The sequence below is a fragment of the Schistocerca nitens genome, chromosome 1 (assembly GCF_023898315.1).
Source record: "Schistocerca nitens isolate TAMUIC-IGC-003100 chromosome 1, iqSchNite1.1, whole genome shotgun sequence".
NCBI classification, from domain to species: Eukaryota; Metazoa; Arthropoda; class Insecta; order Orthoptera; family Acrididae; genus Schistocerca; species Schistocerca nitens.
The window spans coordinates 394,581,082-394,602,285 of NC_064614.1; the positions used below are offsets into that span (position 1 = coordinate 394,581,082).

The 21,204-nt window shown below is 37.4% G+C and overlaps 1 protein-coding gene across 1 annotated transcript in view; it reads right to left on the bottom strand.

The window, feature by feature from the left end:
* The window catches only part of LOC126249428 (4-aminobutyrate aminotransferase, mitochondrial), a 97,006-nt gene that overhangs the window by 60,239 nt on the left and 15,563 nt on the right, over positions 1 to 21,204 (bottom strand). Inside the window, exons 3-5 of the mRNA XM_049951083.1 lie at positions 16,455 to 16,622; positions 15,321 to 15,401; positions 9,292 to 9,490 (exon numbers count right to left, since the gene is read on the bottom strand). Coding sequence (XP_049807040.1) covers positions 9,292 to 9,490; positions 15,321 to 15,401; positions 16,455 to 16,622 — 448 coding nt within the window. The remainder of the gene's footprint in view (positions 1 to 9,291; positions 9,491 to 15,320; positions 15,402 to 16,454; positions 16,623 to 21,204) is intronic.

Here is a 21,204-nt window from a genome sequence, read left to right on the forward strand (position 1 = left end):
TCACACAAATCTGAAGACTGCAAACTCAACTAAATACTTAGGGATTACAATTCTGAGTAACTTAAATTGGAATGGTCACACAGATTATGTTGTGGGGAAAGCAAATCACATACTGCAATTTATTGGCAGAACACTTAGAAAATGTAAAGAGTCTGCTGAAGTGATTGCTTACAGTACACTTATCCGCCCTCTTCTGGTGTACTGTTGTGGGGTGTGGGATCCACATCTGATAGGGTTGACAGGGGACATTGAAAAAGTTCAAAGAGCAGCAGCTTGTTATGTATTATTGCACAATGAAGCAGAGAGTGCCACAGGCATTCTAACGGTTTGGATGGCTTAAAGTTTTGAAGTATGTATGCAAACTTCCATAGTCATGGGGACACTATTATCACAGAGTTACATAAGTGCACTCGATAAACATCCATGGACTGCTCGACAGGTACTTGTCAGTGCCGTTCGACCACCGCATCTTCATTCTTCTCGCAACCGATATCAAACCTACATAAACACACAAACATGTGATACGCTGCAGGTAGGATTCTATCATCCCACACTCACATCTAAAACATCGTGTGTTCGAGATGGTAGAATGCCAAGTGGTTCTAGAATTTACACTGAAATTCTCGAATCACTACAGTATGATACATGAACTAGGGTGGCAGTCATTAAAACAAGGCAATTTTCAGTGTGACAGGACCTATTCATGAAATTTCAATCACTAATTTTCTCCTCAGTGGGTGAAAATATTTTGTTAGCACTCGCCTACATAGAGAGAAATGATCATCATAATAAAATAAGATAAATCAGAGCTCACATGGAAAGATTGAAGAGTTTGTTTTTCCTGCACGCTGTTTGAGAATGGAACAGTAGAGGAGTACCTTAAAGGTGGATCGATGAACCCTCTTCCAGGGATTTAATTGTGAATTGCAGATTAATCATGTAGATAAAACTTTGTTCGGCTCTTCTTCAATTTCTCTCTTCAGTCTGGGGGTTTAGAAGTATCACTTAATTGATCAATAGCAAGTGGTCAAGTGCAACAATTACAGTATAAGGATAATGGTTTCTTCGAAACCCAAGAAGAATGCATCTCTTTTTGATTGTACTGTATTTTATCAAAAACTAATTTCTACATCTTTAATTGCCTCTAAACTACATTAATCAATTTTTGTGTTTAGTCAGATTTTCCATATTATATAGCAGACTTTAAATGTAAAGTCTCCCACAGTCTTAATTTCTCTTCCGCCATACTACTGGATAACAGTTTTGCTCTGCCACTACTTCTTGATTTGCATTTGGGAAGCTGTTGCTACACTGGGTGATTCACAAAGATATGCAAATATTTTAATATGTTATTCTACAAGTAAAACTAAAGAAAAAAGTTCATATAAACATAGGGCCGCAAATGTTTAGTTATGGACTTATTGCTAATAAAATGTTTTGCCTGAAATTTAGCAACTTCGCTAATATGAAGGCATTGTAAAACTCTATGAGGTTAAAGTAAAGCACGATTTCCATTTATTTTTTTGTTATTGATCTGGTGAATCTAATAGAACATGTCCCAGATGTGTAACTGAAGTAGTTTTCCACAACATCCAGAGAAGCAAAGGCATAATTTTGGAATATTTTTAATTTATTAACTACTTGGTCCAATTTGTTTTTTAAATTCCAGACAATCACACAAAGTTTTCAACAGAAGTTGCCGAGAATTTAATTTTGGAAAACGATGGTAATAACATTAACTGAAACTTTATGAATGTGTCAGATACTCTGCTTTTATTAATACCATAGCACACGTGAATTCATGTTAAACTGGAAAATACAAAGCTTTCGATGAACAATACAGGAAACGAATTCATTTCAAGGTCAGGAAACAACCAAAACAACTCACTAATGGTTACCAACAATGACAAATTTTTCTACATTCTTAATGGAAAGTAAGCAAATTTACTTGTATAATAATCTTTGTTTCTCTGGATGTTCTGGAAAACTACTGCAGATACACACCTGGGAGATGTTTTATTAGATTCACCAGATCAGTAACAACAAAATAAATGGAAATCATGCTTTACTTTAACCTTGTACAGTTTTGTGATGGCTTCATAGTAGCAAAGTTGCTAAATTTCAGGCAAAATCTTTCATTAGCCACCTCCGTAACTAAACATTTGCGGACCTATGTTTATATGAACTTTTTCTTTAATTTTACTAGTAGAATAACATATTACAATATTTACCTATCTTCTTGAATCACCCTGTATACACACTAGCAGAAGAGAAAAGTTAAGCACACAGAAGGACAGGAGGAAATTAAATGAAATTTCTCATGTTGAGAGGATGTGTGATGTTACTTTGGTGATAACAAATCTGAGTTGAACTTAGAAAGAACTTATCAGAATGACATTGCACCAGCTCTGTCCTTGATGCATGCACTGATTTGATAGGGAAAGATGTCAAATCTGTTGCATCCTCTTCTAGACAAGCTGCTCCACACCTGTTGTAACTGGTATTTGATATTCTAGATACTGGCATTGGGATGGGGTTGACGTCAGAGCCGGTCCCACACACAGTCTATCAGGGACAGATATGATGATCTTGTCGTCCATGATAGTATCTCAAGATCATGCATATAGTTCATAGAGGCATATGCCAGTTGAGCACGAGTATTGTTCTGTTGAGAAAAGGCACCACGATCCTGTCACATGACAAATGTCTGCACGAGAATGCAGGAAGTCCATGACATACTGCTGCATCAGATTTTCCTCTGCCACTATCAGCCATGAACTGACGTCACACCCAATGGCTCCCTGCTCCTTGATGCCAGGAGTAACATTGTTGTGCCTCTACAAAACATTGGATAAATAGGGTATCTCCCAAAGTCACAGCCATACTCACCAATTATGGTCATCCAATGTAGTGCAGAACCTTGATTCATCACAGATGCCATTTGCCAGGCATCCATGCTTCCTGGACATGGCATCACTCCAAACACAGCCATTTGTGTGGCAGTGTTAATGGCAGCCTACACATGGGACAATGATTCCCTAGTCCAGCTGTTACTAGCCTCTGACAAATGGTGCTTGATACAACAGAATATTGCAGGGAGTCCATTACTCGTTCACAGATATGGCACACCCAGATGTGAACTGGGTTACAATGTGCTCGGTGCACAATATGGGATCCCCTCTTATGGTGATCAGATGCGGTTGACAGGAACATGTTTGGCTGTCAAGAGGACAATGTGTGAGCCCTTCAACGACTACTGTAGCAGAATATTGTCAAATGATCTTTCACAAAATCTGAAAACATTTGGGTCAACCCTTGAACAAGAAGCCATGCCCAGCAGTTGGAAGAAAGCACCAACATCCTTAATGATTTGTTGTAAAATCTTAAAACATATTTGGAGTTGAAACATAATGAGGTATCTCTGAACAGAATGACTTCCTCCATGGCAACCAAAATGGGTTCTGAAAACATTGATCATGTGAAACACAACTCACACTTTCTTCACATGATGTAATGAAAGCTTTGGATGAAGGTAGTCAGGTAGATGCAATATTTCCTGATTTCTGAAAAGTGTTTGACTCAACACCATATCCACCCTTATTGTCAAAAGTACAATGATATGGGGTATCAAATAAAATTTGTGACTGAATTATTTTTTGTAGGAAGGGCACAGCATGTTATCTTGGATGGAGACTGATCTTCAGATGTAAAAGAAACTTTACGTGTACCCCAGGGAAGTGTGTTCGGACCCTTGCTATTCATTCTGTATATTAATGACCTTGAAGACAATATTAATAGTACCTCAAACTTTTTGCGAATGGTGCAGTTACTTATAGTGAAGCACTGTCTGAAAGAAGATGCATAAATATTCCATCATATCTTGAAAAGATTTCAAAGTTGTAAAAAAAAAAAAAACCATAGTAATCCTGTGACTATAATATCAGTGAGTCGCAGTTGTACCCAGCCAACTCCTACAAATACATGGATGTAACACTTTGTAGGGATATGAAATGGGATGACCACATAGACTCAGTCATGGGTAAAACAGGTGACAGACTTTGGTTTATTGGTAGAGATCTAGGGTAATGAAATCAAGTCTACAAAAGAGATTGGTTACAAATCACTTGTGGCATCCACATTAAAATATTGTGGAAGGATGTGGGACTAAATAGGACAAACAGGGGATGATGAATGTATACAGAGAAGGGCAGCATTAATGGTTACAGGTTTGTTTGAATCGTGGGAGTGTCAGATGCTGAAGAAACTGAAATGACAGTCTCTTGAAGACAGATGGAAACTGTCCCAAGAAAGCCTACTTCAGGAACTGCCTTTAAAAGATGACTCTAGGAATATACTACAAGCACCTACATACCACTCCCGCAGGAACTGTGAGGCCAACTTTAGATTAATTCCAGCACACACAAAGGCATTTAAACAATCATTCTTCCCACACTCCATATGTGAATAGAATGAGGAAAAGCCTCAATAACTGGTGCAGTGCGACATATCCTCTGCCATGCACTTCGCAGTGGTTCATAGAGTAGGGTGTAGATATACAACCTTGACAGTGAGTATGCCTGCCCTCACATTCCTACGTAATCCAACATCAGCACACAGTCATAATATCTGAATGGTCCACAAATCTGCATATTGCATGATCCTACAAATGAAGACCCAGAATGAGGCCCTTTTGAAACTTTGTAATGTTAGGATAATTGCTGTCTCACATGAGTATGCTGCATCTCTGAGAGCTTCACAGTGATAACTCAGCTGGTGCTGTTCAAGTCCTTAATAGGCTCTATCAGGCCCTCTAAGAACACTAAACCTGAATGACACTAATGCACTCTGGTGGCCGGTCTACCTATCAGAGAGAACTGCATCTCTAATCGTTTACACATATGGCCAGTGATGTGTACATGTAAGAAGCAATACTGGCATATGACCATGTCTTCTGGATGCAATATATTCTTTTTTCCCATGCAGTGTATTTTATGTGCATTTCACCCCCCCCCCCCTCCCAGGAACCAATGACTTTGAAAAGATAACCATTCTTCAATACTACATTTGACATGATGTAAACCCTGGTTAGAATCTTTTGCTGACATTGGAAGTGACAGCCATAGGTAAATAATGAAATGAAATGCATAGAATAAATGTTAAAAAAAAATAAAAAAATGAAACAATCTTCGGCTCTGTCTTTTGTGGTAGATTGAACTAAATGCTTCATGTGTGTGTATCTGTATTAATATCCATGACATTAATGTCTATATATATGGGTAATGTGACACTTTCTTCCCTGGCATAGAGCAGTGTCAGTATCAATGAAATTTTATGCACTTTGTTGTTAAATTCACCCAAAGGCAATATCTGTAACTGAGCTGTCTTTTCCTACATTTTGAACACTTAATAAATGGGTAGCAGATGTCAAGCATGACTGTACTTTTATTTATTTTTTTTTTATTTATTTACATTTTCTTTGCATGGAGCCATCGTAATGATGGCTTTTGCAAACATCATCAGACTTAATACTATGGTTATATTTATACTTATAAAATACACTATATTCTGTAGCTGTTTTTTCTTATGTCTATTTTTTACATTTATCACATTACAACTGATATGCTAATGCCTCATGTTACAATCACTATCTTAAAATTCATTGAAAGAATATAAACATTTTTCTATTACATAAGATTTTAATTTTGTTTTAAAAACATTTCCAGTGTATGTTCTTAGAGAGTTTGGTAGCTTGTTATACCAAATCAGACCACTGATATATGGACTTCTATCAGTCATTTTTAATGTTGTTCTGTTACGGAAATAGTTGCACTTTGTTCTAGTGTTGTGATCGTATACATCACTGCCCTCGATTGCTTCTGTTGGCTGACTTATAAAAAATACAACAATTTTGAAGATGTACAGAGAATATATTGTCAGATATTCATGCTGCACAAACACTTCACGACATGAATCTCTATGTCCCATCCCATATATAAATCTTGTTGCTCTTTTCTGTAGTAGTAGTATTCTTTTTAAATGTACATCAGCTGCACAGCCCCATAGTTCAATTCCGTAATTGAGAAAGGGGTAAAGTGTTCCATAATATACTAATTTCAGTGCTTGGTTAGGAACTATCTTTGCAAGCAGCTGAGGAGATATACGGCACTACTGACTTTTCCGCATACGAAATTAATGTGGTATGTCCACCGCAAATTTTCATCAACAAATACACCCAGGAATTTACAGTTACCATTTTCTGTTGCAGAGATATTACACACACTATTCATATTGTTGTGATGAGAACTGCCTGTTTTAAATGTCAGTAGTTAAGATTTGGTGACATTCACCTTGAGTCCCTGATCATTGAAGTATTTTGTTACTTCTGTTACACCACTAGTAGCAAGAAATTGTAGCTCTTTAGATTCGCTCCCATAGAATAAGATTGAGGTGTCATCTCTATAGCTTACAATATGGAAGTTAATGGGTTGTGCAATGTCGTTAATATATATAAGGAAGAGAAAGGGTCCAAGGATTGAGCCCTGTGGTACACCTTGTAATACAGGTTCACTGGTGGACTGGGAGTTCATGATTTTATTATCTAGTTTGTATGACAATTTAGTGCGTTGCTTACGATTCAACAGGTACGTGGTTAAAAGATTCATGGCTTGATCCCCAATACTATAAGATTTTAGCTTTTTAAGAAGTACCCTATGGTTTACTGTATCAAATGCTCTTGTCAGGTCCAAAAATATACCTGCAGTCTGCATCTTCTGGTCGAACAGACGGTAAACTTCATGGATGAACTGTGTAACTGCTGTGCTTGTACTTTGCTCTTTTCTGAAGCCATGCTGTGAATCTACAAGCAGTTTATGTTTTGTGAAAAAGGCACTTAGCTGAGAAAGGATTATGCTTTCGAATATCTTGCTAAAAGTGGGAATTAATGATATTGGTCTATAGTTGGAGACTTCTTCCTTACTTCCCTTTCTATACACTGGTTTCACTACACTCATTTTTAGAACCATTGGATACATGTTTTCTCTAATGCTGCAATTAATAAGGTGAGTAAGAGGTTTAGAAATTTCTTTTAAGCATGCTTTAGTAATAGCACTGGATATGCCATCCCATCCAGATGAAATTTTTTTCTTTAGCATGTATATTGCCCTGCGAATCTCCTGCTCATCCACTTCCACAAATTCAAATTCGGTACACTGGGTGAGATGGCACCAGATCTCTATCTGGGAATCTGTAATATGCGTTGATTGTTCAGCAGAAATGTAGTAGTTACTAAAAATATTACATATAGTATCTGGGTTTTTTATAATGTTACCATCATGTCTTATGCTGAGTGGTTCCATGTTCATCTTGTTGGGACCTTTTCGGTATTTGTCAATCAGCTTCCAAGAGGCTTTGCTTATGTTGTCAGACTGTTCTATTGTTTTGCTGTTAATCTGCTTCCTTAGATTGACAATTTCAGTTTTAAAAGTTTGCTTGGCCCTATTGTATTTTTCCTTGAAAACCTGCATAGTAGTAGCTTTATAAAGCTGGTTTAGATCATGTACTTGCTGCCTGAGCCTAATCAGATTTGTTGGGAGTTTTAGTCTAGGATTACTTCCATTTTGACAGTGTTTAACAACCCTCTGGATTTCTCTGACTGGACAACTATATTCATAATGATGCAATAGGGTTGAGTAGAATTCATTCCATTTCTCATCCGACCCTTTTACCTGGTACACAGAATCCCATTTCTCATTCGCTAGTTTGTCTTTAAGAGCATTAATATTTGAGGTATTCAGCATTAATTTCTGTAGCACAATTTTTGTTATTTTAGGCACAACTGAATTTTTGTATCTATCACCTGACAGAAGTGGTCAGAATAAAGAAAATCTAAGTAACTGTAATTTACCTTATCTATAACATCTTTGCTGATTATAGCATAATCTATTCTAGTGGAACATGTGTCCGTCACTCTGGTGTCAGAGTTCACTATATTTACAAGGTTGTATGAGGTCAGTACATCACTGAGTTTCAAATTTACTATACTATTTGAGTTTGCATCTATATTAAAGTCACCTAATGTAGTAAGGTCATTAGAACCAGCCTGACCAGCAACACTACTAAGTTTATCCATAAACAGCATTACATCAGCATTTGGTGGCCTATACACTCCAACCACTTTATGCTTTGGTAACTTAAGATCATTACTGTGGAGTACAATGCCTGTCATTTCAATTGATCCTTCTTTGGTGTGGTGTTCAAGAAAGGAAACCGTTTTTAGCTTCTACATCCTTATTAACATAAATTGCCACACCACCACCTTTATGGTTTTGCCTACAATAACTACTTGCTAGTAAGTAACCTTCTAATCTATAGTATATTATTTAACTGCATTTTAGCCCATGTTCCATTATTACTAGTACATGTGGCAAGTGTTCCTCTATGAATATTTGTAGAATGTCTAGTTTGTTTCTGAGATATTGCACATTTAAGTGCATTAACTTTAAGGGTGTTATCCCTTCTAGTTTATTTACCATTTTGCACCAATCAAAATTGTTTGAGTTACACTTTTTACGACATTTTGCACACACTGGTTTTTTGGAACTGACATGCAATGACTGAGCACTTACTTCTCAGCCTGGCTTTTCTTTGCGTGCACAGGACTCAGTCATATCCGTAATACATCCCTGAAAACTATTATTATGGTCCTTTATTCTAAAAAAGTCTCGCTGTTGTAGCCCAGAGCAATTGGAGCTTTCTCCACACTGTCTCTCGCACAGTTTGCTTATGTGGGAAACTAGCTTGGCCTTCCCTTTCCTGTTTAAGTGGAATCCGTGTTTTGTATGTTCATCACAACTCATCTTACTTAAGTACATGGCTAAATTTATCACACAGTTTCTTTAGCTCGGAATTGTAGTGTCGAATCTCTTTGTTTACACACGACCACAGTGGTAAATCATGTCGCACTGGCACGTTTGTGATGACAATGTTTGTTTGAAATAGTTTTGGTAATATGTTACGGAAGCCTCACAGGGCTGTCTTGCTTTCGTTTTTGTATACTTCTCCACAGGATCCATGTAATGGATGTCTTAAAACTGCAACCTCTGAAGAAAATGTTGAGAAAAGTATTCAATGTGATAATGGATAATCAGCTATCAAAAAGTTGTGTGAATTAACTTGTACCACATGCATAAGAAGAAAGCTGTATTCTGTTTGCTTTATACATACGCTTGTGTTTGCAGGAGGTATTACTGCTAATTTTCAAATATATTTGTGAAGATATCAAATACCACAAACCTTTGAATGATAGAATGCTCAGAGGTGGAGAGCCAGGTGATTGATTTATCATGCAAGATGACCTTTCATCTTCAGTGAAATCTATATTTTCACCTCTCTGAGTTTTGCGATACCAGAAGAAGATGTTCTTGAATGCATTTTCATTTGAACATGAACCACACATCATTGTAGTGACATGGCTCAGTCCCTTGGGGCCAACCTAAAATTAACACACAGTTTCTGTTAAACCACAAAAATAGGCAGTTTTAAAATAAAGCATCCAACTAATATATAGTAATCTGTAAATATAAGAACAATGCTTAAATGTCCAAATAAATATGATAGCTCTATGAAATGGTGGGAAAATATTAACAGTTAAAATGAAAAACAACTATATATTCATTTTCTGACCAAGGGGATGTTCTAACTTCAACCTCTTGCTAGTTGTGCATAAACCAAATGGTGAAGTACCAGTAGTGTTACATGCTTGGACCCGTAACCAACTAATAGGAGAGGAAAGAGACCAATCAATACCAATGGAAGAAATTTAATGTAGATTACAGAACACTAAGTTTATCAGCAGGTCGTTCTAATGGACAGATACTGGTAAGTATCATTACACCCGGAATCAAGGAAGCTGCAATTTTTATTTCTGAAGGAAGATCTTACCAATTTCAAGCCTTCCTTTTTGCCTTAAATATATCAGTCTCTGTATTTATGAGAGCTCTTGATATGGCACTTGCTAAAGAATTGTTGTGCAAGGTGATTTTTTATGTTGATGATACGCTAACACTTAATGAAAGATGGGAAGCACACAAATGTTTATTACAAAGAGTCTTAGAAATGTTCCATGAAAAAGAATTGACAGTAAAACTGTTGAAGTAGGCCTTTAAGACAAAAGAAATAAAATTTTAGGACATATTCACATGACCTGACCCAAACAATGTCGAAGCAATCGTGCTGTCTACTGCCTCAAAACTGAAAACAGTCAAAAGTCCTTCCTGGCTTTGGTCGGATTTTATAGAAGATTTATACCAGGCAGAAGTATATCAAACGATCACACATTAAATTTCTTAAAAGAAAAGACTAAGTAGGACTGGTGTCCCAGAGGAATCAGCACCTTCAATAAGGTCAAAGAGAAAATGAGTTGAGTGAAAAGTCTGAGCCACCTTAATTTTGAGGAAGCATTTAAAATGTGTACTGATGCATTGGATTTTGGATTAGGCTGCAACATCTTTCAGGGAGGCTTCAATAATGAAGACAAACATTACAACATCACATTTTAAAGTAGATGTCCATAATAAATATTAATGTAATAATACAGTAGCTGAAAAAAGATGGCTTTGGCTGTAGTATGTGGCTTCAAACACTTCCAGTATCTTTTAGCAGGGCACAAAATAACTTTCAACACAGATTATCAAGCGCTGGCATTTCTAAATCAATGTGGTGAGTTTTGTCCTGCAAGAATTTAATTCTGAGATTCTAATACATCAAAGGTCCACAAAATGTACTACTTCCAACAGAACTGACTGACGAGGAAAGGTCAAGAGAAGAAATGAGAGTTTACTATCCGAAAACAGAAGAGCATAAAAAGGGAGTAAAGGTAGTTGGAAATAAGATTATGAATTTGCAAACAAAAAGAGTCCAAATTCAAATTAATCATTAAGAAAAGCTGGGTGATATCAGGGGGAAAAAATAGGTAAGGAAATTTTAAAACAGTGTGTTGTAGTGGAATGGAACTATTAACACCGAGCTTGGTGTAGCAGACGAAATTGTCCAAGCCCTAATTGTATACGTACTAGAAGGACATGGTCACTTTGGAATTAGGAAATGTATATAGCTTATGAGCAAAATTTACTATTTTAAAAAACTGGGAAGAAAGGTAAGGAACAGCATCTGGACCTGTCTATTATGCTAAGAAGTTAAAATTATGCTGATGTTTCCAAATATAAAAGTGTATACTATTATACCAAAGGGATTGCAGGGTCTCCTAGATGCGGACTTTTTTGGTACTCTACCCAGGTGCATGGAAAAAGTAAGCTATGCATCTGTGGCACTAGAATGCTGGTCCAAGTTGGTAGCGCCATATCTAGTACAAACCACAACTACATAGAGAGTTATTAGATGCCTAAATAAGGATTATTTTGTTGAACTGCAATACTCACCACATACTATTGGATAAAGGACCATAATTTGTAAGCTTTGAGTTTAAAATGGCTCTGAGCACTATGGGACTTAACATCTGAGGTCATCAGTCCCTTAGAACTTAGAACTACTTAAACCTAACTAACCTAAGGTCATCACACACATCCATGCCCCAGGCATGATTCGAACCTGCGACCGTAGCGGTCACGCGGTTCCAGACTGAAGCACCTAGAACCACACGGCCACATCGGCCGGCCTTTGAGTTTAAAGAATTCCTCAGCAGTCAGGGCATAAAACAACTGCTAACCTCTAAGTACCATCCATAGGGTAATCCTACTGCATGCACAATGTAAGTACTTGGAAGATTGTGTCATGCCTGTTGTACAAGTAAACATACAAGGTTAGCAAAGATCAGGCGCAAGAATTAAAAAAAAAAAATCCTCATTGCGTTACCTAGTATGAATAATGACTTGACTCCTTTAGAGATTGTAGGCAAGGGAGCAGTATGCGAGACATTACCCACTTTATTGTTACGGTCATCAGAAAATAATTGTAAATATGAGTGAAGCCCTCAAGCAGTAAATGCTGATCTGATTACAAGTTCAGAGCAGCGACTAACAAGGCTAAATAAAAATGTTATGGAATCTCATTATAAGAAAGGAGAATTATTTGTGGTCAACAAGTATTTAGAGTTCCAGGGTGGGAAAATGAACTGGAAGTTCTTTCACCTATATAGAGGAACTTACCAGATAATAAAAAAGCATTGGTGCAAGATTCCATGACTGTGCTGCACAGGGCAGATGAAGAGGTATACTGGAGGAATTCAGCCAGCACCCAGTGTCACAAAAGAGCTGACAGCTATAAATCACAATGATTACACTAATTTTTATATTTTTGTAAACTCTGTATTGGTTCTAGTTTCACTTTTAGTTACAGGGAAGGGTTTCCATAATTTCTGTAAGTCTTTTACTGACATTAGTTAAGAAACTGGGGTTGTTAGTGCCTCAGTGGGGCAAAGTACTTCCAAACTATGGACATGCAGAAAGGCTACTAGCAAATCAAGGCTGACTGGAAAAAGACTGCCTCCACAACACCCGATGACCTCTACAAGTTCAAAGTTATGCCGTTTGGATAATGTAATGTTCCAACAACGTGTAAATGTATGGTGGGCGACCAGCTTTGACACCTTAAATGGACGACGTAGTTTTGCTATCTGGATGAGATTGTCAAATGCCATCAAAAAATTTGAAACTTGTAAGCTGCTTGACAATCACGCAGAGGTGTGTTCAGTCTGCAGGCATTCATATGAATTTGAAGAAATGCCTCATCACCCAAGAAATACCAATTTTGGAGCACCTAGTTAATGGTGATGGACACCGTCCTCGTCCACACAAAATAAAAGTAGTCACAGATTTTCTAACTCCTCGGCCCATTTGTGATGAGTGAAATTTTCTGAAAATGTGCTCGTACTAATGGCAATTCACAAAGGAGTTCTATACCAAGAATTACCACACTGAGATGCCAAATTTTCTTGGAACAAGGAGCCTCTAAGATCTTTCCTTGTCTTTAAGGAGGTCTTTACATCTTCTGCAGCCGAGCAGTGTATGATGAGAATGCCGAGATAGAACTTCTCCTCAGACAAGTGGATATGGGGCACAAGCAGTCCGAGTGCAAATTCAAGAAAGCACAGAAAAGTGTCTTGCAGCTGCCTGGATTATTGACGAGCTCCAACCATATTTACTTGGCAAACCATTCACCACTGTGACAGGCCACCATTCTCTACACCTACTGACTATCTTATAAAATCCATTGAGCTGGATGATGGCAAGGGCACTGAGACTTCCGGAGTACATCATCACATTGGTATACAAAAGTGGATACAAATACAAGGACACCAAACAGCCTTTCAAGGAATCTTTTGGTGGAACACAGCAGCATAGATGAAAGCTCATCAAATGATACTGCTACTTAGCAGACAGAAGATCCAGCACTGCTGAAAACAATAGAAGTCTTAAAGAAGGAAGAAATCACTGAATGGGAATTAAAATTAATAAATGGAACATTTATAAGAGGAATTATGATCCAGTAGGGCAGAAATGGCTGCTTGTCATTCCAAATCATCTTTAGCCACTTATCCTGAAGTAATTCAACAATGCTCCATCATCTGGCCACCTGGGATTCATGAAGGCTCTAGATAGAACTAGATGCAGTTATCACTGCCAAGGCCTCCACCAATCCATTAAGACCATGTGAGTCACTGTAAGGAATGCTAGTGATGAAAGAATTTGCTGCAATTAGTTCCAGGGCATCTGGTGGCATTCTGCCTGCAACAGCGGTATTGCACCAGATGAGATCAACCTAGTGGTGAGATTCCACAGTTTGACAAAGAGGTACCAGTGGTTAAACATCTGCACTGATTACGTATTCCACTGCACATCACTAACTTGTGCCAATTTCTGAAGCTCTGGAAATTGCAAGGTGCCTTCTAAAAGATATCATTTTGAAGGATAGAGTCCCCCATATGATGAACTCTGATCATTTAATACTTTTCCAGTCAGGACTAGTATCATATATAATTTCTCATAGTGACATCACCCACAGAATGAAAACTATCCACCATCACCAGAAGAATGGCCTCACAGAATACTTTAACAAGACATTGTAAGAAATGCTCTTGATGTATGTTGATGTCTAACAGAGATTTGGATACAATACTGCCTATTGTGACAGATTTAACATATTGAGGCAATTATCTACAGGCTTCACACCATTCTTCATGCTTCATGCTCCACAGTTGCGAGCCCAAAACAACAATGGATACACTGTTTCTGTTTCAAGGATGATTGTATGAATCACCTCATCACAAGGAACAATGAAGGAAGACACACACTCCTTGGGCACTTCAGAGGAAGACCGAGTGTGCTATGATTCTGAGCTCTGGACAGTGAAATACAGCCCCGGGAGATTTGGTATGTATTATTATGACTGTGCAGGGATATAAGAAAAATTACTAAAATGTTACTTTGGGTTACATTACATGCTCTGTCGTACATCAGACTTCACATACAAAGTCGATGATTTTGACTTGAGATCAAGAAGATAAAAGCACAGACACATTCTCCACGTCCTGCATATGAGATCCTACTACTGTAAAGGGGCATAAATCAATGATGGGGGCTTCTTGGTTAATGGAACTGAAGGTTTACTGTATGACTGCGAAGCTTTGATGGAAGGAGCTATCTTCGATATTTATCTTAGTGAAGAATATGTGACAGCACAACCCAAACAAGAGGATCCTCAGTACTGCTATACAGAGGACCATTATCTAGGATGCTGTAGTTGGCGCCAATGAGAACTTCTGAAGAAGTCAGTCATTGTTTCTCCAGGAGAGGGAGCAATGCAACGAGCTGTGCTGCATGCAATATGGAGTAGCGATTAGCACTACCGGCTGGCATGCTGTGGGCCCCTACTTCAAATATCACCACAAGAAAGTATTAATTTTTTAACATTTATTATTTCTAGAGGGTCCTCAAAATTTCTTATGTATGTTAAGTTTGCATTTTCTGGAATATTCAATGTCTGTATAAATTGCAGCATTCTCCATCCAGGAGAAAGTTCTATTGTGTCTTTATATTGGTCTCCATAACAAATATGGTTTCAGTGGTAAATGTTTTATTTCACTGACAACCCTGCTCCCAGTTTCAGACTTGATTGTGGTTACAATGTGTATTAGTCAGGATAATTAAATGAGATATAGCAGTCCATGGGAAGTCTCCTTAGGATGGTGAAAACAGAGACTGGCTGCAAAAATGGAAAGAAAGGCAAATCCTAAAATCACTATGAAATTAAACAAAAATTAACTTCACTGATTAACACACCCAACAATGAAGTATAGTTTCACTTACATCAAGAAGGATATTTTTAACTTTTTTTGGCCAATCAGATCCTGGGAATACTCCAAGTGCAGGTCGATTTACAATTGCTTTCTGAAAAAGAAATAGAACAATGTCAAAGAAATCTAAAAAAAGAACCAGACTGTTAGCACAGTTTCTGAATGTGTCACTCTAAACACTAAGTCTCCAATTCACACAAGTTTTCAATGCATTCTCTCCCTTCCTCCCACTCCCTTTATTTTTCCTGACTCACATTCACATGTTCTTGATAACCATCAATTTTGCTCTCTTTAGAGTTTCATTTAACTCAGCTTCTGATAGAAATTGAATCCTGGGTAAAATTCAGTATTCTTCCTTTATGCATTCAGTTCTTTTAATCCTGGGAATAAGACTTTTTGTTTCATGGATCAAAATAAAGTGTATATTTTGCAGACTATCTGTACGGCTGTATTACACTCTTGTATTCCATTAATAATGCGAATTCTCCTTTCAGTTTCTGCATACTTAGAATTATGAGCACACAAGAAACACAAAGGGATAATGGGGAGAGAACAGGAATCCAATGACGCACTCCAGACAGGTCCACAATACAAGAGGCAATGAGCTCTACATTTAGCACCAGACTCTAGCATTTTGTGTAAGCCTGTCCCTATTATTAGTTACTTTAAAACCAAAAGAAAATCTAAATTATGAATACTTTTAATACGCAATAACAACAATGCAAGTGCTGAGAAATGACATTTAATAAGTAGTTGTGGAAATGAAAGCTTCAACTGTGTGAGGAGAGAACTTGCTGAGGTGTCTACAAAGTTGAGGATAACTATTGTTAAGCCCACAACCATCATATTATGAATATTAAGTTAAAGCAGCGAGGTCAATCTACTGATACTAAGTAGCAAATCTTGTAACTCGAGGTTTTCTCTATGCAAAAAAACCCTACCATTTTATCAGTTATAGCTTGATAGATTAGAAAGAACTAGTCCCTACACATGATGTCCTCACCAAGTGGCCTCATTCTTCTCACACCATCAGTATTATTTTTTCCCCCCTTGCTGCCTGGAATGAATATTTTAATGCATCAAAAATCACAATTCATTAATCACTTCTTCATTAATTTATTAATGTTTATAAAATTTGATGACTTACCACATTAAAAGGGTTATCAAGCAATTTCAAAAGATCTGGATGATTGTACCCAAGAGGCAGTGACGATATCTGAGTGTACACATCAAGCAGAACATTTCCATCAACATCTGCTATATAATTACCAATGGAGCGGTCATAATCAACAAAAAGTTGTACTGATCCAGATTGCTGTGAAAAGAAAATGGTGGCTGCAATAAATTCAATGCAGATACTCTCTTAACATACAGGGTGGAGAAAAACTGTGTCACGGAATTTTAACCTTGGATAGTTGATGCCAATAGGAACCAAAATTACTAACGTTGTGTAGTCGACAACACACCATTTTTAAACTACAGAAACCTGGTGCCGCACGCTCAGATTGGCTGTGGGATTGCCCCTTGCTGTTCATCAGTTGACGAGCAGTGCTATGGTTGTCAGTTCACACATATAAACTCCCTCGCCCCATCACTGCCCCAACGTGATACGCACATGGCAGGTAAAGCATTCGCGGTCACGCACTGTCCAGAGCACCCAGCAACAGGGCAATCCCGTAACCAACTGGAGCACATGGCACCAAGTTTCCATAGTTCAAAAATGGTGCACTGTTTATCTACACAACATTAATAATTTTGGTACCTACTGGCATCAGCTAACCAGGTTTAAAATTTTGTGGCAATTTTTCTCCACCCTGTATAGTGGACATAAATATGTGCATGTATATGGGTGACCATGTACATTCCTTTGTGCTGTCAGTGTTATACATTCTGCGAAAAATGTGGTGCATATTCATTTAACTACTTAGGCTATGCAATGGAGCTATTAAAATCAATCTCTCCTTTGGCTGAAAAAATGCTTTACAAGGTAATCCACATGAAGCTGCAATGCCAGGAACAGCAGTACTGTATTTTAATACATATCCAAAAGGCAACCCTATTTCTGTTTAGTATAAGAAATAAGGCTTGTTTACAACACTTTTGGATAGTTACACCACAAGTTTCACTCACTGTATAAATACAGATTTGGTCAGCTCTCCTACAATGTAAACTACTGTAAAGCAGTCAAAAATTAAGTAGTACAGGTGTATTATGAGATCTAATTCCTTTTCCTCAACTTATAAGAGCCCCACTAAGAATAGCATACTGAGTATATTTGTTAAGATTTTTCTAGCTGCCAAAATCCAAGCTGATGATGTCCACATACAGACGTTATCAAATGTGACCTAGTAACTAGTGTGTGTCTAAGAAGCAAGGCACCAAGCCGGTATGCACAATAGTCAATAACATAAAGGTTTTCTTGGTGTTACTGATTAAGTGTGCTTCCAGATTTTTCTTCAGAGTTCATTTCAATGTTATGTAAAATATTTCAATGACCAAGCCATCCAGTTTCTTCAGGTGCTGCAAGATTTGCCATTATGTGCACATGCTACCTGTGCCACTACCAGACTGAGCCATTGTTGGTTTCACAGAACTACTCATAGCCAAATTGACCCCAACACCCGCTACACTGTTTGATGCTCTTCTTTCTCAGTGCTTGCATCAATATTCTGTGAAATGCAAAGTCACTCAGCAGTTTACAGCTCTGGTGGACATGATGACTGACAAGATTTAATAACTTGTGTGGCAGACCAAAGCCCAGTTTAAATTGAAATGTCCAGCCCTGTTAATTAGGATTTCTGACATCTTTATTTCGAAAGATTCCTTAATTACATTGCCCCAGAAACTTGGCATTTGTATCACAGTAATGATATTATCACATTTCATTTCTTGATTACATTTGTGGCAGTGGTCAGCAGCAATTGAGTTGTTTGGTTGTTTTAATCTGATGTGTCACTGATGTTCCTTGCACCTCAAAACATGCCTCATTCGCATGGAATGTGATACACACCCAACTTTTGGAAACCTAGAGCATCTTTAACATTACAAAGAATACTTTCTATCTTAGCTGAAGGAAGTAAAATACAGTGGATGATGGCTCTTCTTAATAAGTGCGGCTTGCCACATATCATTAAGGGTCTTAGGAACCAAGCCCTCATGCCACCAAACCTATATGACTTTTCTAAGGTACACAAGAAAGAAAGTTCTCTAAGACCCATACTTAGTAATACTGGCAGACTTGCATACCAGCTGGTAATTTCCCTCTTTATGAGAGTTCCACTTTCTGATTCCTTTGAACCAATCAGGAAAGTTCAATGATTTTCTTTTATCTGACAATTTATTTCCTATTCAGCAGAAAATATTTTGAACAAACTGATGGCATGGCAGTGGGTAGTCTGTTATTGTCTGTTATGGTGACTCTAAAAATGGAACACTTTGAAACAAAGGCACTACAATTCGCCAAGTGGAAACCAATGTGTTTCTCTCAGTACATGGGCCATGCATTGTTGGCAAGGCTTAATGGAACATAAAAACTTGAAAAGTTCCTAGAACATTTAAATTCTATCCATAGTTAAAAAGAGAGAGAGAGAGAGAGAGAGAGAGAAATAAAGAAAGAAAGAAAGAAAAACAAGGCCAACTACCTTACCTTGACATGTTCATTAGCAGAAGAACAGACAGATCCCCATGTCACAGTGTACATAGGAACCCTACATACAATGACCTCCATCTATATGGCTTGAGCCATGATCATCCATTACAAATACATTACTAAAGACCAGTCCCTAAAGCTGAAGATAAGGAGAGGCTCACCAAAGAATTACAGCACCTATGAATAGTGTTCTGAAGGAATAGGTACTCAGGTCAGCAAATTGAATGAACAATGTAACCAAAATTAAGAACACCTAGGAAAGAGGTTGAGACAGACCATGGACAAAAATCAGAAAAATTGCTAATCTACCTTACACTGGCCCAATATCCCAAAAGATCAGTAGACTCCTACTGAAACACAGCAACCATTTTATGTTGTTCCCTTCAACTAGGATAAAAAGTATTTTTTGTAATGTTAAAGACGACATAGGTCTCCAAGGTCACATGTGTATCGCATTTCATGCATATGTGGCATGTTTTATGTGAGTCAGATTACCAAACAATTGAGGAATTCAGATCAAGTCAGCCATCACCGAGCACTGCAATCAGCATAACCAAAAAATGAAACAATACAATGATGCTGGTATCATGGCGTGAATTTAAACAAGGTTTGGCATCCAGTATTAATTTATTAAGATCTCACTGGCCATCACATCTACCAGAGCTGGATAATGCTGAAAGGATTTCCATTTTATGGAATAGTAATTAGGCTCAGAAAAATAATAGATCATTCAAGAGTTGTAGCGAGTGTCAGAAGTCAAACTTTGCTCTAAATAGCAGAGCGAGATCAATAATAATTTACAGTCTGGTTGGCATCCAAGCAGTGACTACACTTAACAGCAAAACACTCAGCAGCTGAAGAAGGCAGATGGCTGGTCATCAAAATACTGTGGATAGAATGCAACATAGCAGGATACCTGGAAGTACATCATTTATCCTTTTAATTGTTTATTTTCCATATGGACTTCCATAATCATTACAAAAGCCAATGACCGAATGTGATTACAGATTCTTTTGCTGCAGCACTCACTCACTGATGCACTATTGTTACAATAGCAGTGTGACTTCACCTAACACCATTACTGTATGAAAGGTGTGTTATTAATTTTGTAAAATATAAATGTGAATAATGATGATAAATTTCCTTCAAAATGCTTACGAGGTGTGCATATATGTTAAGTATATATTCTTTCCAGAAAGAAGGAGAAATGAATGACTGAAGGAAGGGCAGTTGCCAATACCTACAATACTTTTTTTCTAATTTTTAACAAGCTTCCCTCAATTTACTAAAAAGATGCTGTATTCATGGATAATCATATTCCATTGTCACTTTTGATTAGAAGTGACAAGTTTGGAACAAACATACTTTATTTTCCTGATCATCTAACTGCAGGTCATTGTCTGTAAGCAAAATTTTGGTAAGTATCCAGCAATTAGGTGGTGTCATTTAGTTTAGCAGCATTCTATGTACAAATCAAAAGTACAGGTTATGTGCTTGCAATTAGATTTGTCCTCTCCCTCCCTTCCACAACAACACAACATAGCACAAGCACTTCTTCCAAGAATGTGTAAACAAAAGAAAATTTTGCACTAGGGATAAATCAAATGAGGAAGTGCAGTTGTTAAGATATTGACCCCATTCTGTCATGGTTTCTGAAATCATTTGAGACAAATTGCAGGATTGTTCCTTCATCAGGGCCATGGCTGACCACCTGCTCTATTTTTATTAAACACAACTGTACATATTTATATGACTGCATGTATGATTTAAATTTTTCCTTGTATTGTGCTGACAAATCTTGTAATTCTACATACAGAAACCTGTTGCTGCTGCTTAAATATGTGTACAAATTTTTAGACTAATTATGCACGCACTCCCCGAGGTTTGACAAACATTTGTCCTGTCCATCAGATATTAACAGGATGTGAAAAATGTGCTTTCTTTGGTTATAATTGAGAAAGTGATCCCAATTCAAAAGGTGTCCTAAGGAAAAACTATCAATGGTGCTTATTATTCACATTTTTTGGAACAAGGCAAGTATGAAGCTACATGAAAGAAATGGCATTATCTTTTAATGGCACCATCTTACTTTTAAGACAATATCTGTTGCCAAAGGGCAGAAATTCTTAAAAACTGGCCCACATGATTAGTTATTGAATAGTTGTATCATTTATTTAGTCATCCATCCAAGGATCAGTCCATAGTAATACAGAAATTTTCATGGTAATATATATTAAGTATGAGGATA